The sequence below is a fragment of the Microtus oregoni genome, unplaced genomic scaffold (assembly GCF_018167655.1).
Source record: "Microtus oregoni isolate MIOR12 unplaced genomic scaffold, Mior012 000015F_ref0000493, whole genome shotgun sequence".
Lineage (NCBI taxonomy): Eukaryota > Metazoa > Chordata > Mammalia > Rodentia > Cricetidae > Microtus > Microtus oregoni.
The window spans coordinates 25,945,111-25,960,748 of NW_024543074.1; the positions used below are offsets into that span (position 1 = coordinate 25,945,111).

The window sequence follows — 15,638 nt, forward strand, 5'->3', positions numbered from 1 at the left end:
GTAGGGCCAAGGGTTAAAATTCTGAGAAGGGGGAACCCCTGGCTGATAAACACCTAGAAAAAGTAAGAGGGGAAGGTACTAAAATACATTAAGAACAATTATGTACTAAAAACACATGTTCCAGGCATAGCAGGAGACTAGAGAGTGAAGAAAGCATAGGCAGGTCAATGTTTAGAGTGGTGGCTCTGGGTTAGCGACATGTGGGTAAAGAACACAGTATTAGTCAATTTCAATAAAAGAGCCAGAGATCAAATCTCCTGTCTGCTGATGGCTAGGTGAGCCAGCCTCAGGCATAAACAGACTCCTCTATATGAAGTCGCCTAAAAAGTCTCAAGATCCTAACACTAAAATTACTTAAGTAGTTGCGAAGTGCTGATAACTGTTCTGCAGCATGTTTTCTGTCTTCCTTTGCAACCTCAGTAAATTAACCTGAGCCTGTTTTCTCTTTTCACTTCTTATGACAAAAGGGCTACCGTAGTCCAGGCTGGCCTAGAGCTCCTGATACTCCTGCCTTCACTTCCCAAGTGCTAGAATCAGAGGTATCCACCACATCTGGCTCAAATTAGTTTCTTCTTGAGATACTTTGATCTTTTTAACATGTAACAAAATCTGCTATCACGGAGGTACTTGATTAATAAACAGTTTTTAGTGTTATTGTGTGAGCATTCAAGTGCTGGATTTCTTTTATAGGGTTTGTGTGAAAGTGTAGCATGTTGCATGTTTGCAGAGGCCAAAGCTCCAGGGACCTTACTCATTTGCTCTTCACCTTATTTTATTGAGAGGGTCTATGGGTGTATCCCTGGTTGTCTTAGAACTCTCACTACAGACTAGGACAGCCTCAAACTAGAGACCTTTGCCTCCAGCATGCTGGTATTAAAGGTGTACCCCAACACAATCTGCTCACGTTTTGATAGTCTTTCACAGAAACAGGAGCTCACATATTTGGATGGACTGACAAGCCAAGCAGACACCTCCTGATCACCTTCCCGGCACTGAAATTTTAGACAAGAACTGCTTTGATGGAGGTCTGAACTCTGGTCCTTATATTTACATGGTAAACACTTTACCAAAATGAGCATCTCTCCAACCCTTTGTGTGTTTGTGGTGTTAGGGATTAAGCCCAGGGGTTTGAATGTTAAGCAAGTCCTTTGACACCGGGTAACACCCTCAGCACTACAATTATTTCTAATGAATACTGCTGCAGGAAGAGTCATTTTTCTTGCCAGGATTTTCTGTGCAACTGACTGTCAAAGCTCTTTAATTCATATGTGAACAGGATTCAAAAGTCTGTGATCCTATCATTAAAGGTCAGTGTATAGGTACCAATTCAGCAAGCCAAAAAGTCTACTCCTACCTTGGCAGCTAGACTGTATACCTGAAATCAAACACCTGGAAATACCATAGCCAGAAAGTAATTTTCCCTGCAAACTAAATTCTGCTGAGTTCTACAGGCTTCCAGAAAATGAAGTTTAAATTGATTACTCCTGTATCTTCTTGAGGGCAAGGGGGAAAAAAATTCCTTGGAAGCCTAGGGCCTAGCAAACAGAACATAATAGTTAACAACTATTATGTTATGTTAACAAGCATTTGAAGCAACATGAAAATTATCTACTATTTACCTAGGAATGATAATTAAGTATAAAATTGAATTCATAGGCAACATCCAAACTCTTCTATAGTAACTTCATTCCAAAAATATTTATCAGGATTAGAATTTTCTTCATGTTTCTAATTCAGCTCTAAGATATCTGGCTCCATATTTCGATTTATAAAGAGGCTAAACAGTCACTAGGAACTTATAGATGAATAACATCATCAATACATCAAGCCTGTTATTAGTTCCAACACTAAATGCACATAAACTAAGGATTCAAGAAAGACAAGAAGCTAGCTAGATACTGTTATCTTTAAAAGAAAGAAAGTGAGCCCGGGAGTGGTGGTGCACGCCTTTAATCCCAGCACTCGGGAGGCAGAGGCGAGCAGATCTGAATGAGTTCAAGGCCAGCCTGGTCTACAAGAGCTAGTCCCAAAGCTACAGAGAAACCCAGTCTCAAAAACCAAAAAAAAAAGAAAAGAAAAGAAAAAGGAAAGAAGGAAGGAAGGAAGGAAGGAAGGAAGGAAGGAAGTTCATTCTTGTCTCTTTTGTCACTAAATCTCACCCAGTAGGAATGGCAATCTGCTTGGAGGGTAGGTGATCTCATCAGTTCACTTTTGAGTCTAGGTTTCTCATAGATTAGCTGATCTCTATGGTAGAGCTAGCCTAGTTTAAGCAAGACAGATTCCCAATAATGTTCCGCCAACTGTTCACTTTAAGCTTCTAACTCACCATGAACTGAAATGATGCTTGAACATGTATTGGAAATATAAAGAGCATTTTATCAGACTGGAAATCAAATTTTAACTCCTGTTTTCAAATTTCATCTTCAAATAAAGCTTGTTGATAGCTATCAAGGTTTCTGTATGTACCATTTGATATCATATGCTGTTTATACAGAAAGCATCGCACTTCCTTGAGACCTGCACCTAAAACCAAAATAGCTCATAATACAGCCTCTAAGTCATCATTTATTGATTTATAGAGCACCCATCACATGATTAAGGTGCTTTACAATACAGTAAACATCACAACAAAACTCACATAGTTAAATACAATCAACAAATTACAGAACTAAAAAAAAAAAAACTGGAATGAAGCAACATTATGTCAAACTTCAAAAATGTTGAGAAGTGGCAGTACAAAAAGAAGGTAATTCCACCAACTAGAGACCAGACAAAGATACACAGGCACCAAGACCCAAAGTGGGCAGGCTTGCAGAGAGTGAATGAGCATATAAATAAAACTTCACAACTGGGAACAAAGGCCATTAAATGATACTATGACAGCCAGGTGATCAGAGAACTAATAGAAAAACCAAACGCTCAAGCGTTACCTTCTAATGACAAAGAAATCACTGTGTGGATTTTAAACTCTTAAGGCCATAAAGCCACCAATATCATCTCATTACAAACATAGACTGAAATTTGCAAGCCTCTACAAGAACTTGGAATAAAATAAGTAATAGCCAACAGTTCTATAAAGAATTTTGTAGATGTAGCTGATGGCTGACATAGGTGGCAAAGGTTTGGGGTAAGGATGGAACTTTTTCTAAAACAGAATTGCCTCACACTAATGATGCATTAGTGGGACAAAAGCCACCTGAGTGTGAGTTTTAAATCAAATGTAGAGGCATTTAAATCCACACCGTCAGATGAACACTAGAAAAGGCACAGATGACATCTCTGATAGGAAAGTAAGCCCTAACATTTAGGCTTCTGTTTCATATGTAGAAGATGGTAGGGGCACCATGAGGGGAAAGAGCTTCAGGATAAAGGCAGTCACTCTTAGCTCTCCAGCAGTCCTTGATCTAGTACAAAGAACCACACGGTTATCCCAAAATAATTACATTACCGTGGCACTTGCAAGTTCAGAAATAGCTGTCCCTGAGTTACTAGGTCATTTACTACTTGCAGAGCAGTCAAACCCTGGATTTTAATTCAACTGTCAGCTAGAATCATAGCAATAGGAGAGCAAAAATTCCACACGGCCAAAGCAACCACTGTGAGGACAATTTCTGAATGGAGAGTGAAGAGGATTGCATTCCCAGGCCCTTGTAGGAGGACAAAAGCACTGTAGGATAACTTCTAGTCTGGGGGAGAAAGGGTGTCTAAAAGTTCTCAAAGAGAACTGGGCTCCAGTGAAATCAAATCAAGGTGTTCACAGCTGCTACACACTTAAGGGTTTTGACAATGTTTATGAGATTTTACAATGCTCCCGAGAAAACTTTGATTTAAAAATGGTGCTGTATCATAACTACATCCTTGTTCATTTCCACTCTGCTTTAAAAAAAGACTTAAGAGATTGAAAGGTCTGGCTTTGACAGCAAAACTTTTATTCCCTTTTCTGATAAAAAACTTATCCAAACCCCATGGGGCAGAGGCCCACCTATTCTCACAATCAAACATCATCAAGTAACAGGTACAGTCTTATGCTCTAGCTCTTATATGGCAAACATTACTTTCCATTCTTAGCTAAAACCAGACAGGAGGAGCTCCGGCCTGTCTTTTAACACTGAACATACTACTATTACCCATCATTGAAGTTGTTTTAGAAACTGTCTAGAAAACATACTTATGCTCAAACAAAAATCTAAGTGCACTATGTCAGTGACAAAATCTGTATGTTAGTTAGCAAAGACTCACCCCTATAATGGTTTTAGATTCAGATAAAGAATCTAGACAGAACCTAATACATATACTGCCATGGCCATGAGATTTTCAAGTATTAAGTTTGTTTGCATAAGGAATCAACCTGAGATTTTTCTAAACTGCACTTCTCTGGTATTTAGTACTATAGCCTTCATTTAATACAATAAAAGCCAACACCTTGACAATTATTGGAAAAAAATTATATTTTGGAAGAACTCACTACATAAGGTGACAAAAATTCAAAAATCAAATTACATGAAAATATACATCGCAATTTCTTTGTACAATAGGTGAGGAAAATCTGCAGTAAAGAAGAAATAAAGAAATATGAAGGATTAAGGATAAGGGTAAGAGGACAAATAGCATTTTTAATAGCAATCCCAGATGTAGAAAGCCTGTAGTTGTGCATGCTTTATTTATCCAACCTTAATATTAGGCAACTTAAGGGCAAAGATAAAACCAAATCTGGATTTTTGCATTGTTTGGAATAAATTTCGCTAAGTTGAACTTAGTTAGAACAGACCTTACTTTTTTTTTTCTTTTTTTTTTTTAAAGTTCTCAGGAGATAATGACTAGGATCAAGAGCTCTCAACAGCCAGAAAATGTTATTGCTACATCCAATCCAAGAGATGGGTGAATCCAAGTATAAAAGGACAAAGCACCTAGTGATGACCCCACTGAGGTCATCGTGAAAAATCAAGTAATTTACTAGTATTTCAGTATTTTAACTAAGTGATTTGAGAACTTTCTGGCAGATAGAAGAGATAAAAGGAAAGGAAGTGTGGCAAAACAAAGAAAATACAAAAAATTAGTAAATGGAAAGAGTGTAATGAAGACTCAATGGTTTAAAGGAAATTATATGGAAACTTTTAATCCTTATTGGTTTTCACCTGACATGCTTTAAGGAATCTTTTTGAACTGATAAGAAACGATGAATAGGAAAAGAAAACCTGCTAAAGTCTTTTAGAATTTACACGATTCTTATTCTACTACAAGAAAGCATTATTTGGTACAAGGTGTGTTTGTGGATGTACATGAACAGTATATATATTATCCGGATCATGTTGTGCTATGTACAGGTCTTTACAATTCTTCCTGAAGGTTAAAACAGTTCATTAGAATTCAAAATGCGTAATCATCTGTAAGTTGGCACTTGTTAGGCTCTTGTCAGCATTAATGACTGGCATGTTTTATTGCAGCCCAGTTCCAGCCAGAGTTTGCCAACTTGTTACAACAGAAGTCCAGCAATAGGTGGGTAGAGTGCAGGAAAAACAGTGCCATGTTTCTCAATTGGAGACCTACAACAAAAACAAACAGCATTATTTAATAAACTACAAATAAATAATTAAACAGAACTTATTACTTATATTCATAATTTCAATTGAAGTTTACTTATGTGCTTATTTATCATATAGTGGCTGCTAACCACAAATAGTTATACACTTTTACATTTAAATTATGAAACTAAAAGAAATTAAGGGGCTAGGAAGGTAATACCCACCTCTAATCCCAGCCCTCAAAGTTGAGACCCCCAAAATCATGAATTTGAGGACAGCTAGGGTTACACAGCAAGACCTTGTCTTTAAAAGCATAAATGTCTATGGGTTGGAGTAATAGCTCAGCAGTTATGAACATTTGTTACTCTTAAAGAGAATCTGAGTTAAGACTCCCAGCACTCACGTGGTAGCTCACAACCATTTGTTTCAGGGAATCTGATACTTTCTAACACACTTACAAACATTCAGGCAAAACACTCATATGTAGATAAAATAGCTGAAGAAATGTTTTATAAATGTATCTTTAAAAGTTTAAAAGTCAATTTCGGATATTTGGCCATGCTGGCCTTATGTGGCTAGAGGCAGTCACACCGAACAATGTAGATATTAATTAACCAGCTACATTTTACAGCAGCATTTCAGATTATTCAATATTCCAAATATTTCCAAATACTTCACATCCAGAAACCACAAATGGATTATTTAAAAGTAATTTGGTGTTGGAGAGATAATTCAGCAGTAAACAGCACATTTTGCTCTTACAGAGGACATGAGTTAGGCTCCTAGCACCCAAGTTATTTCAGGTCCAAGGGATATAAAATCTTGGGTCTTTGTGGTCACCTGCACTTATGCATACACACACACAAAATTTAAAATTAGTAAAAGTGACTTGGAAATTTAGAAATATTGATGTGTAGAAAAACAATTTAAGGGGCTGGAGAGATGGCTCAGAGGTTGAAAGCACAGACTGCCTTTCTGAATGGAACCAGGTTCAATTCCCAGCACCCACATGGCATCTCACAGCTGTCTATAACTCCAGTTCCAAGAGACCTGACATCATCACCCAGGCATACCTACAGGCAAAACACCAATGTACATAAAATAAAAATAATTTTTTTTAAAAAAGAAGAAAAACAATTTAAGATTACTTTTCAACTTGCTTGCTTTTAGCCAATTTTGTACATTCACTTCAAACCCATTTTTCTCACAGAACCTCCCACAAATGATAGCCTCCAACCCAACATAACACACGCAGGGGCTAAAGAAATGACTAAGTAGTTAAAAGCACTGACTACTCTACCAGAAGACCTGGTTCAGTTCCCAGCACCCACATGGTAACTTAACAACTGTCTGTAACTCCAGTTCCAGTGACAACTGGTGTCCTCTTCTGGCCTCCACAGGCACTGCACAAATATAGTGCACAGACATATGTACAGGCAAAATACTCAAACACATGAAATAAAAACAAATGTAAAAAAAATTTAAAGAAACACATTTTTTAAAAAAAAGCTACCATCTTATCAAATGCTTATGATGTGCCAAGTAGTGTTTTGTAAACCTGGATAAATAAAATTATCACATGACATTTCCCCCCTTTGCAGAGAAAAGTGAGATTTGATCATACAGCTAACAATGATAGCTTCTAGTCAGAAAAACACAAGGATGAAGTTATTTTAATCCTATTTAAGAGTGGCCATTGAAGAGCCTTTATTCTATTAATGTGTGCTTTGAGTGTAGGACAGAACACAAAGATAGCTCCCATTACCACTCTATTTCAGACCATGTGTCTTAGCTGCTTTTCTATTGTTATGATAAGGCACCATGACCAAGGTAACTTATAGATGAAAGAGTTTATTTGTGGCTTACAGTTTCAGAGGGTGAGTCCATGACCATCATTGCAGGGAGCATGGCAGCAGGCAGGCAGGCATGGCGCTGAGGCAGTAGCTGAGAGCTTACATCCTGATCCATAAGTAGGAGGTAGAGAGAGAGAGCTAACTGGGGATTCTTGGGCTTTTGAAACCTCAAAACCCTCCCCCGGTGACACATCTCCTCCATGAGGGCCACAACTTCTAATCATTCCCAACCAAACAATTCTACCAACTGGGGACCAAGCATTCAATCCTCTTGAGTGGAAGGGGCCATTCTCATTTAAACCACCATAACAAATATTCCCAGAAATCCACATCTAATGCCAAGCACAATTTTGGGTAAAAGCAAGCAGAAGATCTCTAGGGAGTCAAGTAATAAAATTTAAATAGAAAAGCCAATTCACATAAGACATGAAATTTAATCAATCTTATTAGGCTAAGAATAAAATTTATCTTACAATCACCCCAAAATTCGACTACATCAAAAGCTCTACTGAGCCAGACAGTGGTGGCTCAGCCCACACCTTAGAACACAGCACTTGGGAGGCAGAGGTAGGCGAATCTCTGTGTTCCAGGACAGCCAGGGCTACATAGAACATCCCTGCCAAAAAAAGTCTGCAAAAGCGCTATTGGAGGAAGAATGGTATGAAACAAATCTGTAGTCTTACATGTGCCTGATTTACAACTTAAGAGTTCCTAGGACTGAGTCAACTACTGCTAAAATCCTTGGCAAAAGAGTTGTACTAATCATTTGTCTGCCTTACCTCTACAAAGAATGAGATTCACCAGTCAGGATTATATTACCTTCCTCAGGGTGACAGTTTAGCATTTGTAACAGATACATGTGTGTAGAAATATGTCTCAGTAGAAAATATAAAGACATATACTAAAACTCAAAGGACAATGTCGCACAACAGAAGTGTAGCTTTGAGGTAATGTCACTGAATGTTTCTCCAAAGTTAGCACTTAGCTAACAAATCTCCCAGGTCTAAAAGAGAAACAGGTACAGAGTGGGACATCCCATAATCATTTGCCTATGATATAAACAATGAGAAATTTCAGGACCAAGAAACAGTTGACTGGAGATGTTTCTTAAAAAAAAAAAAAAAAAACTTAAAAAAAATTAAAGAGATATGTAACCGCCAAGTCATTGAACACCGAAAGTCAGGCAACTAAGCCTTTTAGTATCAAACACAGACAGCTATCAAGAGCATTTCAATGAATTAGGATAACCTCATCAAACCCCTTTCAGTTAAATTAGGTTCAAAGAAAAGTTTCTCTCCAAAAATCTTTAATTTTTTTGCTAGAAAAGATAAATGTAGGAACTTACTCATATCAAACAATGATGTTGAACTAAAAGCCATGTAACCATGTCCTACTTATTAACTTCTAGCGGCACTGTTAAGTAATTCATACTTTCAAAAATACTACAAATATATCAAATTTAATAGTTATTTGTCTCAAACAACCACTTCCTTATTCCGGCTTCTTTTCTGTATATGACCATTAAGTCAACATTGGGCATCTTCCTCAGTCATTCCCATCTTCTTCCCCAATTTTTAAAAACACTAAGTATTGTGTTGTTTATGTAGAGAAATGTATGCACGTGGAAGTCAGGAAAGTAGGAATTTGTTTTTGTTTTTTTTTTAAATGTTTATTTATTCATTTATTATGTATACAACATTCTGCCTCCATGTATGCCCACATGTCAGAAGAGAGCGACAGATCTTACAGATGGTTGTGAGCCACCATGTGGTTGCTGGGAATTGAACTCAGGACCTCTGGAAGAGCAGCCAATGCTCTTAACCACTGAGCCATCTCTCCAGCCCGGAAAGTAGGAATTTGCACAAGTAGGTTCTCTCCTTAAACCATGCTGGTTATGGGAATTGAACTCTGGTAGTCAGGCTAAGGAGCAAGTTCCTTATTCCCACATGGTGTCAGCTTCCCCAACTTTTTTTTTTTTTGGTTTTTTTTTTTTTTTTTTTTTTTGGTTTTTTCGAGACAGGGTTTCTCTGTGGTTTTGGAGCCTGTCCTGGAACTAGCTCTTGTAGACCAGGCTGGTCTCGAACTCACAGAGATCCGCCTGCCTCTGCCTCCCAAGTGCTGGGATTAAAGGCGTGCGCCACCACCGCCCGGCTTTTTTTTTTTTATTTCTGTATTTGTTGTATGTGTATGAGCCTCTATTGACTTTATGCCAGAAGAGGGTATCAATCAGATCATGTGATTGTTGGGAATTGAACTTGGGGCCTCTGGAATAAGTAGTCGGTGCTCTTAACCACTGAGCCATCTCTCCAGTCCCCCAATTCACACCTTACTTTTTGGTACAGGATCTCACTAAACCAGGAGCTCAATTTCACTAGATAGGCTGGTCAATGACCTCCAATATGAGCTGCTTTTTTACCATCTCCTCTGCACTGGAAACACAGAGGGATCAATGAGTGCTGCCATGCTTGGGTGCTAAGGATCAGAACTCAAGTGTTCACACTTGCATATAGCAAGCACTCTATTAACTAAGCTCTCCTAGTTTCTACTCTTGTTTCTTAATCTAAAAATCTGGAGATGTTTATCTTCAGAGGAACTGTTCCACTAAGTTCTAACATTCAAGTAAAAATCAACTGGAAAATAAACAGATACTGTCCCCTCCTCTTTGGAGGGAGTAGCCTGGAACTCCAAGACCAAGCTTGATATTTTTCTTTATTTATAGATTTACTTTCTGTATTTATACCAGATCTTTAAATTTAGGGAAGATAGTTTTAGTTATTAGAAAAACGAGTAAAAGCGGGTGGCGGTGGCACATGCCTTTAATCCCAGCACTTGGGAGGCAGAGGCAGGTGAATCTCTGTGAGTTTGAAGACAGCCTGGTCTTTAGAGCTAGTTCCAGGACAGGCTCCAAAGCTACAGAGGAACCCTGTCTCAAAAAAAAGACACCCTCCCAAGAAAAAAAGGAGGGAGGGAGGGAGGGATGGAGGGAGGGAGGAGTAAGTCCTATAGTATGTTTAGTAGAGTTTTCACTTTTCCCCTTTATTTTATTAGAATCTAGGTGATCAGGAGGCTCAATAGTTCAGGACTTTTTACTTTTTAAATTATTTTATTTATTCTGTATGCCCTGGTATACAGGTTAAATAAAGTCAAAGGACAACTTGTTGGAAGTCAGTTCTCTCCTTCTACCATGTGGGTCCTGGAAACTAAACTACTGTCAGGCTTTGGACAGTCAGTTTTAACCACTGGACCAACTCCACAGACCCATTCAGAACTCTTGATCTTAAGCAAATATAGAGTTGAATATTTAAATGATCTAAATATGAAACTCACCAAATCCTTAGGATAACTACTTGGCAGTACATTCTCAAACAGAAAATAGACTATGACTACTTGGGAGGGACAGAGGCAGACACAGATATATATATATATAGACACATGTATTTGTAAGAAATTGCTCTCAAAATTCACAAACCAAATTTCCAACTAGGCAAGCTTTTCTTTTGGTTTTTGGAGACAGGGTTTCTCTGTGTAACCCCGGCTATCTCAGAATTCATTTTGTAGACCAGGATGGCCTCAAAATTAGATCTGCTTGCATTGCCTGCCCCTAGTTTTTTACCGAATGATTTCTTTGTACTTTCATGTCTATGTGTGTAAGCAGGTCATAATGTCAGATACTACAGAGTTGGAGTCACAGGCAGTTATGAGCTATCTGATGTAGGTATTGAGAACAGAACTCACATTCTCTTTTGAGCAGTATGTGTCCTTGCTGTGCTTGAGTCTTACAATGCTTTCTAATTGCAGATGGTGAGGCTTAAATCTGCTTATGTGGGGTTTACAAGTGCTCTCAAAGATCAAAGTGAACCAGGTATAGGGGTACACACCTTTGATCCCACAACTTGAGGTGGAGGTGAGTTCCAGGCTAGCCTGTGCTATGTAGAAAGTCTCTGCCTTATTTATTTTTTAAGGAACTCAAAGGAAGTGAGCCAGTTTTATTGGAGGGGCTTGCTGAAACAAAGGTAAGCATCACATTTTGATGGCCCTTCAGAAACCCCCAAAACTGTAATCCATCATGTTCAAATAACCACCAAGAAGTGGTGTCATGAAGGCAGTCCCCAGGTAGGAATCCAGCTATGTTTTATCTGTAGGCAACATTTCCACCAGGTTGTTTCCTATGGAGAGGAGACAGGAATATCTACCACACTTAGTTGTGAATCCACTCTTACCCTGTTCCTGCTCTCTCTGATGAAACACCTGCCATATTATGAGTTGATTTCTGGTGACTACCAAGTGACAAGAATCAAAGAAGGAGATTAGAGAAATAGCTCAGCAGTTAAGATCCTTAGTGGACTTCCAGAGAATTCCTGTTCAGTTGCCCACACAATAACTCACAATTGTCCGTAAACTCTGATTCTAGGAGATCTGGAAACCCTGTTCTTGCCTCCTTGGGTACAAAGGGCAAAATATATGTAAATATTATTTTTTGATTAAAACTTAAATTTAAAAAAAGAGCCAAAGGAGGACTCCAGCCAACACTCAAAGACAAGTATATACTGCACACAACTACCTAAGTAAGCACTGATATAGATCATCCAGCTTGTCTTAAGGTATCTTGACTGTACAGTCTAACCATCAACACCTGTACCTGTCCTTCAGCTATGTGAGGGACGTAAAGTCAGGAGTTAAATAAATATCCTAAATGTAGAGGATTGAGTGGCCCTCAGAAGTATAAGATAACAAATATTGTTTGAGATCACTAAATCTGGAACAATTACAAAGCAATAAGGAATTGGTATAATACCCTTATCTATGATGCAAAACAACAGAAATCATCATTTCTAGTGGCATACAAAGTAACAGTGTTGATCTGTAGAAAACAGATTTGCTTCTCTTTCCTTCCATCTTAGGATGCCAATCTCAATCAAAAGATAAAACTTACAAAAGACAGGGCAGAGAAACTAACAAAAAGTGAAATAAAGTCTAGGTCAAGTAACAGAAATGTTTCAGGAACATTACAAATTTCAAGGACTTGAGTAAATAGTTTTAAACAGTTTTTTAAGTTTTATGCTCAGCAAAACAAACAAAAAACAGGACACCTTAGAAGTGTGTTAACTTCTAACTCTAAAATTTGGAGTAGGAGTGTGTAACTCAAGTGTTAGAATGACTGCCTAGAATGCACAAGACCTGGGGTTCCATTCCCAGAAGCACAAAAATATACATGAGCCAGCTGTGTGGGCACATAGCTTTAATCCCATCACTCAAGTGGCAGAGGCAGGAGGATCTGTGAGTCCAATGCTAGCCTGATCAACAGTGAGTCCAGACCAGCCAGGACTACAAGGCAAGAACCTATCTCAAAACACAAACAAAGCAAATAAATATACATATATACACAAGCATATAAACATACAAATGAATATAGTATAGTATCTTAAAACTGGTGTATGTACAGCAATCTACATGAATTATGATGTGCTGAATGTTACAATGCCAGCAAGACAGTGCAACAACCCAGTTCAAGTCCAACAACTGCAGCTCAATCCCTGGGATACATGTGGTGTAAAGAACAAGTTCCCACCAAGTTGTCCTCTGATCTACACCTTTGTGCCATGGCATATACACCTGCCAATGCATTAGAATTTGTATACACAGGCATACAAAGACACAAATAAATACAGGAAAATGTTTTAACGCTTCATTTATTATCACTTTTTGTGTTTTTCACACAGGAATTTAACTAGTCCATGCTGACCAGGAATCCAAAATGCTCCAGTCTAGTATATCAAGGTCTGGGATTATACAGGCATGCATCACTGCACCTACCACACATTTCATAGTTTTAAACACCCCCAACATTTAATTCAAATAAAAAATGTGATCAATTCATCTATCTACATAATGTCCTTTTCTACGTCAAGATGGGTTCCTTCATCTTTGACTCCCTACTAGGTAGAAGATAATAATGACTAGAGATTTAGAGAAAATGTACTCTATTGGCCTTATTAAGAAATAAAAAGCCAGCTGGGAAATGGTGGTGCACACCTTTAATCTCAGCACTCAGAAAGCAGAGGCAGGCAGATTTCTGTGAGTTTGAGGCTAGCTTGGTCTACAAGAGCTAGTTCCAGGATAGGCTCCAAAGCTACGGAGAAACCCTGTCTCCAAAAAAAGAAAAAGAAAAAAAAAAGGAAATAAAAAACCAACTTAAAAAAGCTGCCCAATGGTGTTAGCACTGTATTAAAAATAAGGTTTTTCTTTTAATAATTTTGAGATAGTATCTCATGTATTTCCTGCAGGTCTTGAATCTGCTACATAGCCAAAGGTGACCTTTAATTTCTGGTCCTCTTGCCTTCCACTGCTCCAATGTACAACATCTGGGTTTTTTTGTTGGTGCTGGGGATCTGTTGATAGTTTTTGTTAACATGTCATAAACTAGAGAAGTGGTTTTCTACCTGTGAGTTGGGAACCTTTCACAGGGATCAGCTACCATCAAAGACACAGATATTTACATTATAATTCATAACAATAGCAAAATTATACTTGTGAAGTAGTAATAAAGAAAACAGTTTTATTGTTAGAGGTTACCAAAATATGAGAACTGTATTAAAGGGTTGCAGCATTAGCAAGGTTGAGAACTACTGGACTAGAGTCACCTGGGAAGATTAAACATCAGTTAAAAAATTGTCTTCATCAGATTGACCTTTGAGAATGTCTGTGAGGCATTTCTTGATTAATGATTAATGAGGGAGGGCCCAGCCCAATGTGGATGACAAGTGGTCCTGGGTTGTTTAAGAAAGCAGGCTAAGCCAATTATGGTATGAGAAAGCTAGAACAGGCATTCCTAATTGTTTCCACTTTCAGTTCCTGCCTCCAGATTCCTGGCCCAGCTTCCTTCTATGATGGATTATAACCTGTAAACTGAAATAAACCCTTTCTAACTCTCCTGGTATTTCTGTTGTTGTTTGTCAACTAGAGTTATTTGGTAAGAGAAACCTCAATTGGGATAATGCCTCTATTAGACTGCATGTAGGCAAGTCTATAGGGCATTTTCTTGATTAATGATTGCTATGGGGGATGAAGGTGGTACCATGCCTAGACATGTGGCCTCAAATTGTATAAATAAGAAAGGCTGAGCAAGTAATAAGGAGCTAGTCAGTGAGAAATTTCTCTATGACATCTGTTTCAATTCCTGCTTCTAAGTCCCTACATTGAATTCCTGCCCTTATTTTCCTCAGTGATGTGTTGTGATCTAAGAGTTATGAGAATGAATTAAGCCTTTTCCATCCAAAGTTGTTTTTGGTCATGGTGCTTTATCAAAGCAATAGAAAGTCTGACTAATCAAGACGTCTACTCAACAAGTTGGTATATTACCACAGAAACAAAAAAATCTAATTAGAACAGGACTGAACCCAGGATTTCATGAATACTAAATAATAAATAACAACTGGACTCATTCCAAGCTCTACAGTCTTTCTTTCACTACCACAGGAAAAAACAAACAAAAACAAAAGTTAGCTTTTACCATATATAATATTCAGTATAAGAGGATGCAAGATACTTCAGTGCCCAGAAGAGGATTAGAAGATAAGGACAGGGTAAAATGGAAGAAACCAAACTGACTTCTTCATTACTAGAAATTTTACTGGCAATAGGGGCTAAGTTTTAGCTCAGTAATGGAATACCTCCCCCCAGGAAGTGCAAGGCACACTTTACTGCCAGCACAGTAAAAAAAAAAAAAAAAAAAAAAAAAAAGATTCTTTAGTTACTACCAGTGAAAATAAAGAGACCATTATCATAAAACTATTTTAAGACAGAACAGCAAATTAAGAACACCTGAATGCCCCAAAAGAGACGAAAACAAGTGATTTTCTATAGCTCTGAGAAACAGTAAACCATAGTAAATTAGAACTAGAGGAATAAAATGAAGCCAATAAATACAAGTCAAATAGCTAAATCAAATGATTTGCAAAAGTTAGCATTAGCATTTGACCAAAATAGACAAGAGTTGTATGTTTTTTAAGTGAACTTACCCTGAAATAATTGAAGTTACTAGCTATTGAATAAACATCACTCAAAAGCAGTTTCTTGGCTTTTTCTTACACAGCGGGCAACTTTCCTTTTAAATTCTCCATTTCTGTCTTCCCTCCATTCTTTCTGCAGATACAACAAATAAAACAAAATTACTTTATATAAACCCATTACAATAAAATATTTTAGTTTTACTTAGTTTAGTTTTTGAGACAGGGAATCTCTGTGTAGCCCCGGATGTCCTAGA

General features: G+C 37.8%; 1 protein-coding gene across 1 annotated transcript in view; it reads right to left on the reverse strand.

Moving 5' to 3' along the window:
- Window positions 1–2,547: 2,547 nt before the first annotated feature.
- The window catches only part of Ube2g1 (ubiquitin conjugating enzyme E2 G1), a 73,179-nt gene continuing 60,088 nt past the window's right edge, over window positions 2,548–15,638 (reverse strand). Inside the window, exons 5-6 of the mRNA XM_041664312.1 lie at window positions 15,394–15,517; window positions 2,548–5,543 (exon numbers count right to left, since the gene is read on the reverse strand). Of these exons, the coding sequence (XP_041520246.1) occupies window positions 15,431–15,517 (87 nt within the window). The 3' untranslated portion in view covers window positions 2,548–5,543; window positions 15,394–15,430. The remainder of the gene's footprint in view (window positions 5,544–15,393; window positions 15,518–15,638) is intronic.